This window comes from Amyelois transitella, chromosome 23, assembly GCF_032362555.1.
Source record: "Amyelois transitella isolate CPQ chromosome 23, ilAmyTran1.1, whole genome shotgun sequence".
Lineage (NCBI taxonomy): Eukaryota > Metazoa > Arthropoda > Insecta > Lepidoptera > Pyralidae > Amyelois > Amyelois transitella.
The window spans coordinates 5,691,888-5,711,784 of record NC_083526.1 but is presented as its reverse complement, the minus strand read 5'-3'; the positions used below and the strand labels follow the sequence as shown (position 1 = coordinate 5,711,784).

General features: G+C 36.7%; 2 protein-coding genes across 2 annotated transcripts; both read left to right on the top strand.

Annotated features, from left to right (window-relative positions):
• The first annotated feature begins 424 nt into the window (after positions 1–424).
• Positions 425–19,870, top strand: LOC106130765 (protein TRC8 homolog). The gene is made up of 2 exons (XM_013329687.2): positions 425–889; positions 17,673–19,870. The coding sequence occupies exons 1-2, from the start codon at positions 643–645 to the stop codon at positions 19,433–19,435; spliced, it is 2,010 nt and encodes a 669-aa protein (XP_013185141.1). The 5' UTR covers positions 425–642; the 3' UTR covers positions 19,436–19,870.
• Positions 8,388–13,930, top strand: LOC132903270 (uncharacterized). The gene has a single exon (XM_060951092.1). The coding sequence runs from the start codon at positions 8,504–8,506 to the stop codon at positions 13,826–13,828; it is 5,325 nt and encodes a 1,774-aa protein (XP_060807075.1). The 5' UTR covers positions 8,388–8,503; the 3' UTR covers positions 13,829–13,930.
• Positions 19,871–19,897: the final 27 nt, after the last annotated feature.

The following is a 19,897-nucleotide window of genomic DNA, read 5'->3' as shown; positions in this document are numbered from 1 at the left end:
GAGATTCCATCTTTTATTATTTGAATCTCAATTCCATCATTACATAAATCATAGAGCTAAACGCAACCTTTTCAAGTCATCTGGCTCTGTCTAATGGATAAAAAAGTGATTGTGACACACAGTTTAAATATACATAATATACATGTATGTATATTTAAACAGTGTGTTAGTGTCGTGATGTTCACAAACTTAAGAAACAGAGTACTTAAATTACAATATATGTACAGCTGGATCTCAGCTCGGCTCATTTTCATTGAACATTCATCAACATTTATGTGTACCTATGTATTTTAATATGTAATAACATTGCCAACAGATGTCGCCATTTTAAATTAAACTTGGCTGTCAATAAATTTTGCATTTGCGCTTAGAAAAAAGTTAATTCTTTTATGCCAATGGCAACATCGATCAATTAATAAAAAAGGAATTCCAATCTGGCAACATCGAAACTGTAATGTCAACACTTTTTATTGTCGCAAAAATTTCAGTCATTATTTTCGTTTTAATATTACGTGATATCAAATTGTTAAAAAAAATACAAAACTGATCGAAAAAGGGCCTCGACGTGCGCGGCTTCCGTCCACCAGTTCGGTTGATGTATCGAAATTATCCGTGTTGAAAGAAGGTCTGCCTAAATGAATTATGTCGTTAAGGTCCAGAGCCCTGGCGCTGGTCGAGGTGTTGTTACGGGTGCCGCCGTTATTTGTGGTGGATGAGTTCTTGAAGATCAGCCTGGGCCTGCCAGTGACCAGCGGGGAGGAGGTGTCTGTTCTGAGCAATGTCACTATCGACCACGTCGATATTTTGGACGCGGATGGCAGCTACTATGACGCCAATTTTTACAATGCCTTCGTCTTCACATTGCTGAAGTTCCTCGTCTGCTGTTTGGGTGAGTGGGACACTTATTTAATGCAACACCTTGTAGCCAGTATTATTTTTATTTCTTCATGTCAGATAAAAAAATTAAGATGTACCCTCTGTAGTTAATATCTCGTGTGAAATCCATTTGTGATCGATAACACCAATCGTTTAGTTATTGTAACAGCATTTGAACAGAAATAAATCTACCAATAGGTACTTTGTTTTTGTACCATCTCTTGTGGTGTTACAGCAACTTTCTTACCTTCCAGCCTGAGGTCCTTCATTCCATCTCAAGTCAAGTAAAGATGGGAAATTGTCATTCTCATTAAGTTACATCTTGCTAAGTACATATGATACATACATAAAATCACGCCTCTTTCCCGGAGGGGTAGGCAGAGACTACCTCTTTTTACTTGCCACGATCTCTGCATACTTCCTTTGCTTCATTCATATACATATGATGATTAAAGTTAATCTATCTATAAATATAGGAATTGAGTTAGAATCACAATACAGAAGTCACCAACCTATTCCGGAGCTATCTGTGTTGTTTGACAAGAATGTTGTCAATTGGGAGATATTTCAAAAATACAAATTTCAAAGTTCAAAATTTTTATTCATTACTATAGGATACTATATATTGCGCGTCAAAACGTATGGTTTAACAACATTGGTTGACGTCAAATAAATAACTTAAAAACTAAGTTTACTGCCGCTTCCAAGGCGTTTTGGAATTTAGATTATTAAAGTCACTTCTCAGCATAACTCTCAACATCAGAATTAGAATAGTTGATCACATACAAACCCATTTTTCAAAATGGTTTGAATCATATTGAAAGTACCTACTAATGAGTAATAACGTAAACACCAATTTTTACAGTCATGTACTTAATTATTAATGAAACAAAACTGTGACTTGCATTTTTTGGGATAAGAATATTACACATATTACAAGTCATCTTTTAAGGTCATTTTTGTATTACCTAAAATAATTTGAAATAGATTTTTTTTACTTTTGCCTTATCTAAATTAAATAATGTTGACTTTATCTATATAGATAATACTCTTACAGCATGTCATCGTAACACATCATTTCTTATTTAATTGCAACACTACAATGTGTTCAAGACTTGTGTAAATCTAACATAAACAATCAATAAATAATTTTGTGTCATAAGAATTATACATATTATGGACTTTTATTTGTCTAATGAATGTATTTTTTTTCTGATGTGATAAAATAAAAACTTCTTTATGTATATTCGCAATTAAAAAAAAATGTTTAATATTGTAGGCGCATGTTTCACTTGACCAATTTCCAGGTGATTGAATAACTAAATCCAATAAGTGAAATAGCTTTTAATGACTGCTTTAAATTACTTAATTTTTTTTTCACTTGAGTTAAATACTTGTTGTTAGTGGTACATTTAAGATATCTGATATTTGTCAAGTGGAATTCACACCTTAGTATTCTCCAAAATTTTAAAGTTTTGATTTTTATTTTATTTTATTTACACAACATTGGTTGATGTTGAAACCATGTAATATAATTACTAAGCATCTGTTGTGTTGCCTTTTTAATAAAATAAATTACTTTTGACAAAGTATGGTGCGGCTTCCAAAACGTCAGTGCAAAAAAGTGGTAACAAACTGCACTTGAGATTTGTTTTCAATAATGGCAACTTCAGAATAATCCAAACTTATAATTAGAATAGAAAATAAAAAGATCTGCATTAATTTCTTCTAGTCATGTTATTGAATAATATGCTGCAGTGCAAAATAATGTCCTAGTAACATCTAGGTCAATAGATTTGTTTGAATACACACTTAAGCATGGGTCATCAAAATGTTGGTGACTGTTTTGTTGATTAAGGCCTTGATTATTTACCCAACTTAGTCAACCAAAGAGTTATGTTTATAGGATTTATAGTCTGTGCAAAACTAAAGGTCTTTGGTCAGTGAACCTCAGTTCTGAAACTGAAATATAGCTAAAGCCCTCCAACTATGATGACCGCTACAGTTTTTTTCTTTTGTAAATTGACTTCTTCTGTTTAATTTAATTTGACAGGTATTTCCGTTGAAAAATGTCGTTTAGATTGGACCCCGAAGGCGGGCGCAACGAAAATGTGTATCTTCCTTTCATAAAAATTACATAATAAAATTAAATACTCAAAGAACAAGTAAATACTGTTAAGGTCTTTGTGTGAGAAGACCTCTCTTAAAATGTTGAAATTCCCACGAGAACGGGAAATAAATGGTTTTTGTATCACGCGGTGCAGCGCTGCAGATAATCAAATTTATTTATTAAAAAAACATAACTTTCCATAGGCGCGTGTATAAAACACCACGTCACACATTATTACGTTTTTCTACAATTAATCGCCTCCCGTATCGATAACATTGTAACCTTGATATGATAATCAGTCCACTTTGTTGTCAAAGGTCAAGCCATGAGAACCTGACCAGCTGGACATGTGACAGTTGCAATAATACATATAGGTACCTACAATCACGTATATATCCCTTACAGAGACAACACGCAGTTTCGAAAAGACTGAAAGACCACGATCAGCTGTTTGGCTCAATGATGGAATTGGAATTCAAATAGTGTCAAAAAGCCAAGTTTATAAACGTTTCCCGCAACTAATTATGTATTTCAAGTTTTTGGGGTTGTTTGCTAGGCTTCAGAGGTCAGACTGGAGTTCCTTCGTGTGAAAATCTAACTTGCCTATTTAAAGATCGTGGTCATATGCGCACTCTGAGCTCCTCCACAGAAAGTGGACTGAACAACTATTGTCGTTAAATTGATGAAAATAACAAAATGATTCATGACCAATATGACTTTAAAGCGAGCAAATTTTTTATCGGAATCATACAGACAAATATTAGATTAAGTATTAGGTATGTTGATAGTGCCAAACGCATCGTACCTATTGACTGTTGTTAGTATAACTTGTCACAATTTGAATGGTCAGCTTATTGTAAGGTATGCGATAGGTCAGCATGTCATGGTCACGCTCAGAATGTTTGTGAAACTTTGCCAATGCTTTAAAGGTTTAAATATCTTACACTGACAGCATCACCCTTCATCGGCATCCTCCTGACACAGCGAAAAGGATGCTATAAGTGATTTTGAAGGGCGTCAAGAAAGGGTGTGCTGTTAAGAGTATAAACGCGAGAACAGCGCACTCTTCCCATGATTCGGCGACGATAGGTAGAGCCATAATGTGGTGGGATAGTGTCCTCCCGACCGTACCCTCGTTAGGGATGACTACGAACCTTATTACCTCTCGCTTAAGCATTGTACATCTTAACCACCAGTTCACTGACGCTGTCGCACCGAATGACTTACTGAATAATGGATTTAGTGCACCAAATTGTAATAACTAGTTGCCTTTTAAGTGACTATCGCTAGGGAAAAGGGTTAAGGTTTAGAGACCGCATAAGTATGTAGTAAGCAGGATTTTTAATGGGAATTTGAAAGCATTTGACCTCAACTGCCTGATGGTAATCTTGATCACCATCAAAATCTTAGATGGAGCACGAAAGCTCAGATGTTTCCTATTTTCCCAAGTTTTTAAAGTTACCCCTGATAACAGAATCAGTCTTCTTAAATCCAGTTCCCTTCCTCTTAAAATGACAATACAAAAAAGAATAGGACCACTCCATCTCTTTCCCATGGATGTCGTAAAAGGTGACTAAGGGATAGGCTTATAAACTTGGGATTCTTCTTTTAGGCGATGGGCTAGCAACCCGTCACTATTTGAATCTCAATTCTATCATTAAGCCAAAAAGCTGATCGTGGCCGGATCAGTCTTTTCAAGACTGTTGGCATTGTCTACCCCGTAAGGGATAAAGACGTGATCATATGTATGTAAAATGTATTGTTCGCGTGAATGTTTCTTACATCTGACTGGAGGTAACCTTGTTGCACCGCAACGGAAAAGGGTAATCATCGTTACGCTTGTAACTTCAATCACCGGCTTATGTCATCCACATATCTGCTTAAAAGTAAATTTTTTAAGCGTCTGTAAATTTATGGTTTACTTACCAGACTAATAAGCTCATATTTTCAGTTGTTACATTTGATTCTAGACGTTATTTTCCCAAAGATCATTCTGGCAACAGATAATGTGTGATTATTGACGCATAGACTAACCAATAATGTTTCAATGGTCTAATGGTCCCACTAGGCAGATAGATAAACTCTTTATTGCACCACAAGTGTACAACATACAAAACAGCACAAAAGTAATTGTTAGTAAATGTTATTTTTTTAAATACCTATTTATTTGTTCATTAAGTAGTTTTTACCTAAATAATGATTTATGTTAAAATGAATTTTTTTTTTATTCATGTGGATGAAACGAAGGAAGTATGCAGAGATCGTGACAAGTGGAAAGAGGTAGTCTCTGCCTACCCCTCCGGGAAAGAGGCGTGATTTTATGTATGTATGTATGTAATGATTTATAGTCGTCACACGGTATGCCACGAAACTGTTGTTTTCTATAATCAGAAACATCCGATTCATTTAAAAGATTCTCATTCCAATGTGGCCAGTGCATATACCAATGTGGCTCAGCCTCAAGTTACATAGTTCAGTCGTCTTCTGTTTGGTTAGATCTGGATTGTGGAGGTCACAGAGAGCTGTGACCTCCAGTTTAGGCACCGTCGTACTTATGTAGCTTGACATTGAAAACGTAAAATGTTTGTACTAAATATTCACGCTTGCATTAATATCAAGGCGACTATTTCCCAAGATCCATTAAAAACGTAGAATTAGATAATATTAATTTGTAATATTAATAAAAAATAGTAGCTGTTGTCCCCCGACGTTCGTTGTTAAAGTTCACTTACAATTTCAATACATACCTACTAGCTGAACTATTTGTAAACCTGTTTTTAAGTCGAACCAAGCCTAACACATCTGAGAAAACCTTATTCAAATCAGAGCAATAGTTTTCGCATGATGCGAGTACAAACATACAGACAGACACAATTCCAAAAATCACATTATTGGCTACGGTTCGTTTTGATTTGAAAAAAAAATTGATATTGTTGCACTCTCTATTAAAGAAACAATTAAGAAATTTCTTCACTTAGGCTATTTTTGGGAAAGTTTCGATTGGCCGAGCCACAAAACTAGACGTCTCGTAAATTTTTAAGACATTAGTTGGTAGTTTAAGAAGAAATAGGGTTTTTATTTTTGGAATAATTTCTGTCAAGACTTCTGGCTCTGTCTACCCCGCAAGGGATATTGACGTGATTATATGTATGATGTATTAATAATTAGAGGTGTTCTAACTTTTTGTGGAGTTAAATTAATCGCCTTGAATGAAATGTTGCAAGGAACGTTGAACCTTTCTTCCTTTTTATGCACTTACCCTTTTGTTTTCTTTATATTTTTGCTATTTATAATTTCTTAACTATCTTTGTTTTCATCATAGCTATCGCTACTTCTTGCGCGTTAGGTTTGATAATCACATCTGTCTGTCTATGGTGATTTACATATGTACACAGGGTTATATTTCTAATTATCTTTTTTATAATAACAAAAAGCGTATATCTACCATATACGGCCAAATTTAGCAGGACAAACTTTTCTTTTAAAGTCGGTTAAAATGTGAGGAGTAAGTAAGGGATTAAAAATTTTTTTTATGAATGTATATTATTTATTAACGTTAAAATAATAATAACCATAAAAATAAAGAACTTCAATGGTTTGCACATTTAGCAATTAAATTAACATTATGTTTTTGTATTAAGTTGTATATCATATATCAATGTAGCATACAATGGTAGACCAAATAAATAAACCTAATGATTGAAAACTAAACAAGATAAATGAAAATTGTTTCAAACTAAAATTAAATTTACAAATTGTAACTTTTAATTAAGTTAACTGCAAAGATATTATTTTAAAAATAGATTTTCTATATCTACTGAATTAAAACTAATTTCTCAATTTTATTTAATAAACAACGTGTACAGACAGCAGCATATTAACCTACCCAAAATTACTGCGTAGTCGCCTATATTATTACCGCATCATAGAGTTCCATGCTGAGTAACTTTATATGCGGTTGACTGTACACTTGTCACTATCATATCGAGGATTATCAAGTGATTCATTATTTCGATAAAGAAAAAGAATCGCGAATGGAAATAACACGGGAAAATGCTCCTAAATGACAATTTTATTTTGTTAACCGACTTCAATATAAAAGGAGGTTTCTCAATTCGACCGTATATTTTTTTTAATGTATGTCCGCGGATAACTTCGTCTTTTATGAACCGATTTTGATTATTTATTTTTTTGCTTACATTTTTTATTTAGTTCATAAATGGTTCATACACATAATCACGGGGTAGACAGAACAGCCTCGCAAAGACTAAAACGTCTGCAAATGATTTTTTCTACGTTAACTTTTAACTGTAAAGCTTGATGATGGAATTGATATTCAAATATTGACAGGTTACTAAACCATCGCTTAAAATGATAATCCCAAGTTTATTAGCCTTGTTAAAAGGATGCCAAAATATAAGATACAATCATGAAAAAATCAGCCTTATGTTTATCTTGATGTCATGTCTGTATGATTTAAATCACAGTCACAATTTATTATGCAATAATAAAAAATATGATTTTTTTCAGTGGCCTTTTGTTTGTTCTGTCTAGCCCGCAAGGGATTTAGACATGACTATATGTATGTATGTAATTTTTATTTTCTTCAAACCATTAAACCAAATTTTGTGGGATGTGTGACGAAACGTCACACATCCCACAAAATTTGGTTTAATTTAAAATGAAGTAACTTTCCCCTTTCATGACTTTTTAAGATTTCAGTTTGAAGGCCAAATATAATTTACATTCTTCAAACTAATCTTACGTAACGTGAACTAATTTCGAAAAAGTATACTATTTTGTTATTGTAACGCAATACAAAAATACAGGACGAAGCTGCTGACAAAAGCTTGTAGTCAGTTTACAAAAGAACATACATACATACAATCAAAGAGAGATAAGACATAGACCCAGTCTCAAAAATAATGTAAATAAGCAGTTATAAGGCTTAAAGCAATAGGACACATAACAGTATTGAAAATATTAATTTTATGCAAATGTGATAAATGCTGCAGTTTAGTCTGTTCCGCTGCTTCTTCTACACATTCGCTTTGTTGGAGCATATATACATAAATAAAGAATATTAATTTAATATTTTTACACCATTTCATAGACAATGTTTAACTTTGTAAAATTAGTTTCTGAACGACAACGCGGCGGCGGTTGTCTATTGCATTTATATCCGTTTCCTTAATTCACAAAAAATCACGCTAGATCTTGTGCTCGCCATAACCTCATTTCGCAAAAATATTGTCATCAAAAGAAATAAACGGAATTACACAGGCATTTGAACCAAAGGAATCATTCATTTCAAGACCCATGCGCCAACATACGTTGTGGACCTTCGTCGCCGCATGAAGACATAGAACCAGCGAGGTTAAGACGTCGGAGGAACTGCTGCATACATTCGTTCTTGTGCATCGCTATAGTCAGCTTTGTGCCGTTGCTAGCATCGGCTGACGCCACAGTACGAACAGGAATATTCACAAACCGTAAGTCCTTTCACAAACAACCAAAATGAGCCTAGTTAATGATGAAGCTAAGCCTAAATCTCGCGATAGGTCTCCGTACAGTAGGCCCCCTACCGCCTTCTGTGACAAAGATAGTGAGAAGTTGACTGATTTAGTAAAAGGCAGAGGCATAATCAAAGGTCGCCTCACAAGACTAACAACCTTTATTAATAGCATAACTCGAGATCAATTAAATAGTCAAAAATGCATTGATTTAAAACTGCGTATGCAAGGCGCAGCCAGCTTACTTACTGAATTTAATAATATTCAAACAATGATTGAGAAGATAGTGATAGACTCTGATTTAGATTGCCAATTAAATCAACGAGATTTATTTGAGGATAGCTATTATAGTGCCTTGTCACGAGCTGAATACTTACTTAACCGAGCCGAAGTCTCTGATGGCTCCAGTGTGTGTCATAGTAAAATAAAATCAATTAAATTACCTGTCATATCTATGCCTACATTCGATGGTTCATATGAGCATTGGCTCGAGTTTCGAGATACATTTATGTCTTTAGTTCATAATTCTAATGAAATTAGCGATATTCAAAAATTTCATTACCTAAAATCCTCATTAAAGGGCAGTGCGGAGTTGGTTATAGATTCTGTGGAGTTCTCAGCCAGCAATTATACTATAGCATGGGAATTACTTCTCAATAGATACAATAATAGCAGTATGTTAATACACAACCATGTTAAGGCCTTATTTACCATTCAGAAATTAACTAAGGAGTCGTACCACATGCTCAGGCGCCTAATTGATACAATACTTAAGAATTTAAGAGCTTTAAAAATGCTTGGTGAACCCACTGAGCACTGGGATACACTGGTCATATTCATAGTCACTTCTAAATTAGATGAAACTACTGAACGCGAGTGGGAGCAATATAAGTGTACTATTCGTAAACACAATGAAACTAAATCATCACTAAAGGTGGATGATCTACTCACCTTTCTCAGGGACCGTGCTGAGATGTTGGAAACATTGCAAGCCTCTCATAGTAAGATTAATCTTGATTCCAAAAAACAAACTACACATAAGGCTCAATGCAATGTCTCCACCAAGTCACAACAAAGTCGCACTACCTATAAGAAGCCATGTTTAATGTGTTACAATGATCATGCACTGTATTCCTGTCCAAAGTTTTTGGATGCTAATATAGACACTAAACTACACTTTATAGCTACCAACAAGTTGTGTGAGAACTGTTTACGCTCTGGACATACGTTAGAAACATGTAAGTTTGGTCCGTGTCGAAAATGTAATAGAAAACATAATACGCTAATTCATAGTGACACGTCTAATGACGCTCAAGTAATGACGCTTCATTCAAATTGCAATAATCGTGAGCCGAGAGATGTACCGACCGCGCCCGCGACCCCCGCGGTCCCCGCGGTCGACGTCCCCATGCATCGGTCTAGCACGGCACAGGTAAACAAGCCGCACATAGATAACACTCGCTATACGTTCAATAATCAATCAGTTAAAAGTATAAATTCTGTTTTATTATCGACTGCTATGATTGAAATAGCGGATAATCACAATAATTATCATATTGCACGCTGTCTTCTCGATTCAGGAAGTCAACTTTGTTTTTTGTCTAAGGATTTATGTACAAAACTTAATGTTACTTTAATACAGTCCACTTGTGAAATACGAGGAATAGGTAACTCGGTTACAAACTCAACACAGATCTGTGATGTTAAAATAAGATCGCGCACCGGTGCCTATTCTACGAGTTTAAAATGTTTTGTGTTGCCTTACATTTCATGTACATTGCCGGCGGTTGCATATGATCAAAACGAACTATTCATCCCTGAACATATACAGCTAGCCGATCCATTATTTTACGAGTCCCACAATATTGACATTTTGATTGGCGCAGAAATATTTTGGGATTTATTATGCGAAGGTAAAATAAGGTTACCAAATGGCCCAGTTTTACAAAACACAAAATTAGGTTGGATAATTTCAGGGCCTATACACAGTAATACGCACAATATTGATAGGTCTTTCCAATGTAATTTTTCGCACGCTATTGAAACACAATTACGGCAGTTTTGGGAACTAGAGGAACTGCCTAAGGCTAGTCTCACACACACGGACGACGAGCGTGCTTGCGAAGAACATTTTATTAACACTACAACGCGCACAAGTGATGGAAGGTTCTGCGTACATCTGCCGCTTCAGAAGTCACCAGCTAGCCTTGGCGAGTCGTACACTCAGGCTAAAATTCGTTTTTTAGTTTTAGAAAGACGCCTCGAACGTAATATTACTTATAAAAAATTATACACTGATTTCATACATGAATACCTTGATTTGGGTCATATGAAAAAGGTAAGTTCATATGGAACACCACATTATTTTTTACCACACCATGGTGTATATCGGGAGCATAGCTCTTCAACCCGATTGAGAGTAGTCTTTGACGGAAGTGCTGCTACTAGTAATGGAGTATCCTTAAATGACATTCAGCTTGTCGGGCCGCCACTACAAAGTGAACTATTTGATATTTTATTGCGGTTTAGACGATATAGGTTTACTGCGTGTGCAGACATACAAAAAATGTACAGGCAGTGCCTATTACATGAGTCACAACGCGACATGCAACTGATTGTCTGGCGGGATAATCCTTCTGAGCCTTTAAGTATGTACCAGCTCAACACCGTGACCTACGGCATGGCAGCGTCACCCTATCTTGCTGTTAGATGCCTCAAACAGCTGGCACTTGAGTGTACTGACCCTGATGTAAAGAGAATCATCTCTGAGGACTTTTACGTTGATGATATGATCACAGGTTGGGATGATAAACATGAATTATTATCATTTTGTAACAAGACTTCAAAGTGTTTACAATCCGGTTGTTTTCCATTGAGAAAATGGACATTTAACTTTCAATGTGATCAGTCATCAGGTCCGTTCAGCGCAGGTAAGGAGTTAACATTAGGTGATACTGTTCAGTGCAAGACTTTGGGTTTAGGATGGTACAACACTAGTGATGAATTTTATTTTAATACGCAATTTAAGAGTGACACTAACAAGATAACAAAACGTAGTATTTTATCACACATATCTCAAATTTTTGACCCCCTTGGTTTAGTTAGTCCAATTATAATAATAGTGAAAATATTATTACAGCGACTTTGGTTATTGCAATTAGGTTGGGACGATGTGGTGCCAAGCGATGTTCTACTTACATGGACTAAGTTTGCGAACGCCCTATCGGAACTTAACACCATTCGTGTGCCTCGTCATGTTATTAACACTACTGCTACACATTCGGAGTTACACATTTTTACCGATGCATCGCAAGTAGCGTACGGCGCTTGTATTTACGTACGCTCAGTCAGCAGTGACAATAATTCATTGGTGAGACTGTTGTGCTCAAAAAGCAAGGTTGCTCCTTTGAAGCCCGTTAGTATTCCGCGGCTAGAATTATGCGGAGCTTTATTAGGTGCAAGGCTATACGACAAAGTGAATAAGGCACTTCATTTACAATTTAAAAATATTATGTTTTGGACTGACTCAACAATTGTACTAGGCTGGTTACACATGCCACCTAACTTACAAAAAACTTTTGTACAAAATAGGACATCAGAAATACATGAGTTGACGAGGGAACTTCCTTGGCGTCATGTAAGTGGAAAAAATAATCCAGCTGATTTAGTGTCCCGCGGTATGTCGCTAGAAGATCTCTCAACTTCTACGTTATGGTGGGAAGGCCCGGCCTATCTTCGCCAGCCCGATTTTAGATGCGATCTGGTGCCTTCATTTATAAATGGTTTGCCTGATGAGTTACCAGAGTTAAAATCGGGCGTGACGCTTTCTGCTGTGCCTGATAAAGTTTCCGAGTCTTCCTTGTTTCCCTTCTATAGATTTTCTCAATTTAATCGCATGAGACGCGCTGTCGCATACGTAAATCGGTTTATTTATAATTCACGCAATACTAATAACCCGCGATCAGGCGTCCTATGTGTCGATGAATTGAGAGAGTCTGATATAACTTTAGCTAGGCTGTCTCAATTGGAATCTTTTCCAGTTGAATACATGTCGCTTACTAAAAATAATTGTTTAGGACATAAACACAATTTAGCAAAGCTAAGTTTATTTATTGATCACAATAAATTAATACGTGTAGGTGGTCGTATTTCCAATTCACAAATTTTCTCGTTGGATAAAAAACATCCAATACTCATATCTGGTAGCCATCCTTTTGCTACTTTGCTATTTCGGTATGAGCACACCCGTTTGTTACATGCAGCTCCACAAGCGCTTTTATACAATTTGCGAGAGACCTGGTGGCCTATTAGTGGTAGGAATCTTGCTAGGAAAGTGGTACATAATTGTATTGTTTGCAAGCGGTTAAGGGGAAAAACTCCAACTCCTTTAATGGGGAATTTACCAATGGAACGTTTGGACGCTACTTTTCCTTTTATGCGTTGTGGTGTCGATTACGCCGGGCCAATGCTCATGCTAAATCGTAGGGGTAAAGGTTCGAGGACTACAAAATGTTATATTTGTATTTTTATTTGTTTCGTGACTCGTGCCATTCACTTGGAGCTAGTCAGTGACTTGTCCACTGAAGGGTATTTACTTGCATTAAAAAGATTTATATCCAGACGTGGCAAACCTTTAGAAATATTCTCCGACAACGGTAGAAATTTTGTTGGGCTTATGAATGAATTTAAAAAGTTTATAAATAATTGCTCATCGGAGATAATAGATTACGCAATAAGTCAAAATATCAAGTTTACTTTTCTTCCTCCATATTCTCCTAATTTTGGTGGTTTGTGGGAGGCTGGAGTGAAATCCTGTAAGTATCATTTACGACGTGTCGTAGGAAATGCACACTTAACCTTTGAGGAGTTTAGCACGGTTTTGGTTCAGATTGAAGCCGTTTTGAATTCCCGTCCCCTTAGTCCTATGTCCACAGATCCGCAAGACTTCACTCCTTTGAGCCCAGCTCACTTTTTGCTTGGCCGTCCACTTACTGCGCCTGCTTGTGAAGACGTGACTGAAATTTCGACGAATCGTCTTACTCGCTATCAACGTGTGGAACAGATTCGCCAGCATTTCTGGTCCAGATGGGCTAAAGAATATGTTTCTGAACTACAAGCAAGGACCAAGAGAACAAAGGATGATACTCCGTTGAAGCCCGGAATGCTCGTCGTTATCAAGGATGATAATTTGCCGCCTTTGAAGTGGCATCTTGGACGAATCATCGACATCTTCCCAGGAAAGGATGGCGTTGCAAGAGTGGCAGACATACGGACTTCGACGGGCATTGTCAAACGATCGTACAGCAAGATATGTCCTTTGCTCGAGTAGCAGAGAACACATTGAAAGCACGAGCTTCCAAGGCCGGGGGCATGTTGGAGCATATATACATAAATAAAGAATATTAATTTAATATTTTTACACCATTTCATAGACAATGTTTAACTTTGTAAAATTAGTTTCTGAACGACAACGCGGCGGCGGTTGTCTATTGCATTTATATCCGTTTCCTTAATTCACAAAAAATCACGCTAGATCTTGTGCTCGCCATAACCTCATTTCGCAAAAATATTGTCATCAAAAGAAATAAACGGAATTACACAGGCATTTGAACCAAAGGAATCATTCATTTCAAGACCCATGCGCCAACAGCTTTGAAGGCGATAGTATATATAATTTGATTAAAGTGATGTGACGTCAATAAGTGATACGTTGTATCCAATTTTGAAAATAAATCTATTCTAATCTATTAATGTTATACAAAGTCAATCTCATACGAATTTGCTTATCATTAAATCGTATGCAGACATTTATTCGGAAATCCCCGTTATACAATAAAAAGTGTACAGAAGCGTCAATAACACACGAAATAAACTTGTGATTCTTCTTTAAGGCTTTGGGCTAGCGACCTGATACTATTTGAATCTCAATACCATCATTAAGCCATTTAGCCGAACGTGTCCTTGCAGTCTTTTTGAGGCTGTTGACTCTGTCTACCCAATTAAGATGAGATTATATATGTATGTATGTATAGTATAAACTAATATCATTTTATAAAGAGAAAATTGTTTGTTTTCAATGCGAGCGAGTGGAATCCTGACTATATTATTACATACTAGCTGTTGCCCGCGACTTCGTCCGCGTAAAGTTCGAGTTGAATCTTAATCATACAGTCAGATACAGACAGACAGACAAAAATAGCAAAAAAAAAATCTCTATCCGTTTCAGTCAAAATATTAAATGTACAGACAAAATATTTTTACCGTTTTATTATATGTAGTATTTACGTGATTCTTTTTTTGTTCGGTAGAGTATACTTTCAAGTTGGTCCCGTTGTTACCTAGTCAGGATCTGATGATGGTATTCCAGGGAACTCAAGGGCAAACCTCAAATTTACAGGCAATTACGTTTTTGACAATTTCATAGATCTGTTTAAGTATTTGCGTCTGATAGTCATCATCCCATGTGAATGAGCTGATGATGGAAGGTACAACTCCTCAACGGTTAGGAGTTGAAAGAAAATTCTTACGAAGTTATACGTACATGTGAGGCTATTAGGTTGACCTGATAATAAAAAGTAAATCTCATTAACGTTAAGAATTTAGGTGAAAATGGATGCGGACAAATTTCGTCTCTTCACTTGTTTCCTTTTAGCTGTTTGTATGGGTAGTGTTAACACAAAATAGGGATTTAAAGGCGTGATGTTATTAATGTTATGCATGTATGTACATAATTATGTATGTTATTATGTATGTTAAAGAGACGACTGAAAGTTGTCATACAAAGTCTTTTTTTTTAAGGATGGGAAATCATCAAATTACCTCTCCCGCTCTGGGTGGAACGGAAGGGAGTGTCAGACTTTTACTGACTAAAACCCACCTCGTTCCTTCAGTTGCCCTTTGCGTTCCGGGGCCACGGTATCTCGTTAGAACTTTCCCGCAGCCCCGGCTCAGTTTATCCCGTTTCCCCCCCTTGGGGGTTGACATTTCAAAAATCCCTTCTTAGTGCTCACTTATGTTACTAAAGGAACCTCTGTTCAAAATCTCAGACTCCTATACCGAGCGGTTTCGGCTGTGCGTTAATAAATCAGTCACCCAATCGCACCCCCTAAATCACGATTGGAGGGTAGTTTGAAAAAACTTATAATGTCAAACATATTTACTTGCCTATGTACGTGTTCATGCCAAGTTTCAAGTTTATAAACCCAAGGAATAAGATTTTTCATAGAAACGTTTTTACCCCTTTTCCCCCCCTTGGGGGTTGAATTTCCAAAAATCCTTTCTAAGTGCTCCCCTACATATCCCAAGGAACCTACATTCCAAATTTCAGCTGTCTACGACCAGTAGTTTCGACTGTGCGTTGTCTGTCAGTCAGTCACTCAGTAACGGAAGAGTTTTATATATATAGATAACAATGTATTCTCTCGTCCACATTCTATACTAAGTTTAATTGATATTGTGAAGTTGACGTTGTTGAAGAAAATGCTGCAGTCTTCTGCACTGACGCCTTGGAAGCGGCAGTAAACATAGTTTTAAGTAATTTATTTGACGTCAACCAATGTTGTTAAACCATACGTTTTTACAATTATTAATCGATATGAAGTACATACATACATACATATGATCACGTCTATATCCCTTGCGGGGTAGACAGAGCCAACAGTCTTGAAAAGACTGAATGGCCACGTTCAGCTATTTGGCTTAATGATAGAACCGAGATTCAAATAGTGACAGGTTGCTAGCCCATCGCCTAAAAGAGGAATCCTAAGTTTATAAGCCTATCCCTTAGTCGCCTTTTACGACATCCATGGGAAAGAGATGGAGTGGTCCTATTCTTTTTTGTAATAGTGCCGGGAACCACACGGCATGAAGATCCTCGATATGAAGTATCCTATAATAATGAATAAAAATTTTGAATTTTGAATTGAATTTGAATTTTTGAATTCATCGTCCTCCCGATATTAGTTCTAGTTACATCCTCATGTCTTCATAGACATGAGGATGTAACTAGAACTCTTGTCGGATGTCTTGCTGTACATCCTCATTTCTCCAGAGAAATGAGGATGTTCTTCCAGGCTGTGGCTACAACCACAACGTTGGATTAGTTAAGACGTTTACCATAACTGATAATACTCGTCTGCCCAGAGGAAAAGACGCAATTACTAGTATAGTATAGGTCAAAATACTGAGAGAAAGAATTGCAAAAATAACACCAATTATAAGGTAGCTACTACAACAAATACAAAAGGACAATGCTCCATAGACGAAACAGCCAATACCGGTTGTATCCGAATAGAGGTCACGGGTTCGAATTCGCTGAGAAAAAAATGATGCTCTGTCGATCGTTACGGTACATGTCATGATCGGTGACGTAGGTATTATTAACGTTTCATCTGACCTACAAAAACTGGATAATCACATGTTTTTGCTAATTACAGATGTTTTATTTATCCATGTTGCAGTAGATAATTGCCGTGTGGTTCTCGGCGCTGTAGAATAGGATGACTCCAACTCTTTCCATAGATGTTTTAAAAAGGAAAAGACATATTCTGCTTTTACCATGATTAAATAAGGGTTAGGTTTCCCTATGAAGATTTGCGAGGTCAGACATGAGTCGCTACGCGTAAAAACTTCTTATCCCAAGGCTTGGTCAATGGCGGAATCTGGGCTTATCTCAAGAGAGGATGCAAACAGGACCTGGAGTATGAAGATTGTATATTATGATTCATGATAGTACATCATATTCTCCGTTCTATAACCCTGTCAACGTTCGTGTTGACTTCAAAAAAATAATTGTCAAACAAAAAAATTATAGAATGGAATTTGAACTTTCGTGTGTTGTCTCATTTGCATGATATGAATGTTAACAAACTATTCGATCAAACGGTTTTAATTGTAACATTTAGAAATTAAATGCTAGATTCTTACTATCTAATTATCCATAAAACAAGTAAAACAATTTTATAAAGTTTTACTGACGTCAGTCTATTTATAGTCATCGGGTTTTTTAAACAATAGACAGAATTGGTCCTTTACGGTTTACCATAACGACTAAAGTTAAAATCAAATCTATCATTATCAATATTATTTAAGTATTTATGAAAATATTTCTCTCGGCGGTTATCCTTACTTGTATGATTCTTTAATTCTTAATCATTTTTCTTTTTCTATTCCAGGATGCCTGTCAGCGCTCTGCATATTCGTGCTCTACACGAAGCACCTGATCATCGTGTATCTCTACCTGATGTCCGTCGGCATCGTCTTCGTCTCCTACTGGACCAACGTCTCCGCCATCAAGCAGATTCAAGCCTTAACCCTTACAGCGACCACACACCCTTCACCGAGCATATTAGAAGACATGCTCAACCTCAACCTGAAAAACCTACTTGATCTCGATGGCCCAGGCATCTTAGTCATACAAAACTTCGCCATTCAATTCATATTAGCTCTCTTATTCAGAAATATTCATCTAGGACCAAGACTGCCGACAATACAAAAGTTATTACCGATCAGCTTCATGGCACCCTCATTTTTAGCTATGTTGCCAGTACCACCAAATTTACTGCACCATTCGCCAGTATTCTCAGCTTTGCTGCCATTATTCCTCGTCAAGTATGTTCTTTGGTCATCATCGTACAATGTCATACAGGTTATTTACGCTGGCTACCAGCAAGGAAGACTTTTCGTTAGCAACTACGGATTATCAGCGCTAGTCGAAATGGAATGGATGAGACTGAACGTGCCGTGCGTTCTTAGAGTTTTTTGGGTGATGCGCGTGGCTGAACACGCTATACTGCTACTTATGGATAATTACGAAGACGAAAATGAAGAAGGAATAAGAGTTTCCACACTATTAGCTGTTCAGTCACTCGCTTCAATGGCAAAATCCTTACTCGTTACCGGGTGCGAAACGATCACAGCCGTACTTGGGATGACCTCCGTGATCTCATTCTTCTGTCATTACATAGGCAACTTCTTCCAATGGATCCTACTGACAGACGAGGAGGAAGACAAAAGTATCGGGACCGTGTCTGCTATTCTCTTCTACATATTGGCGTTGCAGACTGGATTGACTTCGCTAAACCCAGAGAAGAGATTCGTACGACTCTGCAGAAACTTCTGTTTGTTATTCACTGCTTTACTGCATTTCCTCCACAATATAGTTAACCCTATGTTAATGTCACTCAGTGCATCACATAACCCAAGCACTCACAGACACGTACGTGCGCTAGGAGTCTGCGCTTTCCTTATAATATTCCCAATATCTTTGCTAGTCTATCTTTGGTCTCAACACACAATATCGACATGGCTGCTAGCTGTTAGCGCCTTCAGCATAGAAGTGATTGTCAAAGTTATTGTTAGCCTCATGATTTACTCTCTATTCCTCGTTGACGCATACAGAAGTACCTTCTGGGAACAACTCGACGACTATGTGTACTACATACGAGCCTTTGGCAACACGATAGAATTCTGTTTCGGAATATTCTTATTCTTCAACGGAGCTTGGATTCTGTTATTCGAGTCTGGTGGCGCTATCAGAGCAGTCATGATGTGCATTCACGCGTACTTCAACATTTGGTGTGAAGCGAGGGCTGGTTGGTCAGTGTTCATGAAACGACGGACTGCTGTTAATAAGATCAATTCTCTAAGAGAAGCTTCGCCTGATCAACTCAGCCGATTGGACGACGTGTGTGCTATTTGTTACCAAGAAATGCACTCGGCAAAAATCACTAGATGTAATCACTACTTCCACGGCGTATGTCTTAGGAAGTGGCTTTACGTCCAAGATAGATGTCCATTGTGTCATGACATACTCTACAAGATAGACAGTGACATCAATAAAGATAATTCGGATGCTGGTAACGAAGAAAACAGCAACAACCAAAATCTTATATTGGAGGAAGAGCCAGATCTTTTATTAGGAGAAGGCGTGAGATGACTGCTTGATGAAGACGCGTACCACTTAGATTGAAACATAGTTTGCAAAATTATTCGAGTGGTATTTCCTTTTGTATAGTAAGTTATTGTTTTTTTATAAATCAGGTTTGACTGTGATTCAAGTGATGGTTTAAATTTTGTCTCGTGAGAATGGTTCGCGTCTGCTGTGTGTTTAGTTTAAGCTAAGTGACGCTTCGACGTTGTCTTATGACATTACAAATTTTGAATTTAAAATTCACAAGTGCATCTATAAAGCTAAAAGAATCGGGGCGTATTGATTGTTATATGATTATAGAAATTTTAAAGCTATTTGTAAATAGTAAAGATGTTTAGAAATAGCTTTTAATATTTGAATGGAACAGAAAGAAAAAAATATATAAAAATAGTAATTTTTTCTCATAATAAATTGTAAATAAACTATTATTTTAGCAGTAAAGGCTCTTTTGATTTGAACAAGAAATAA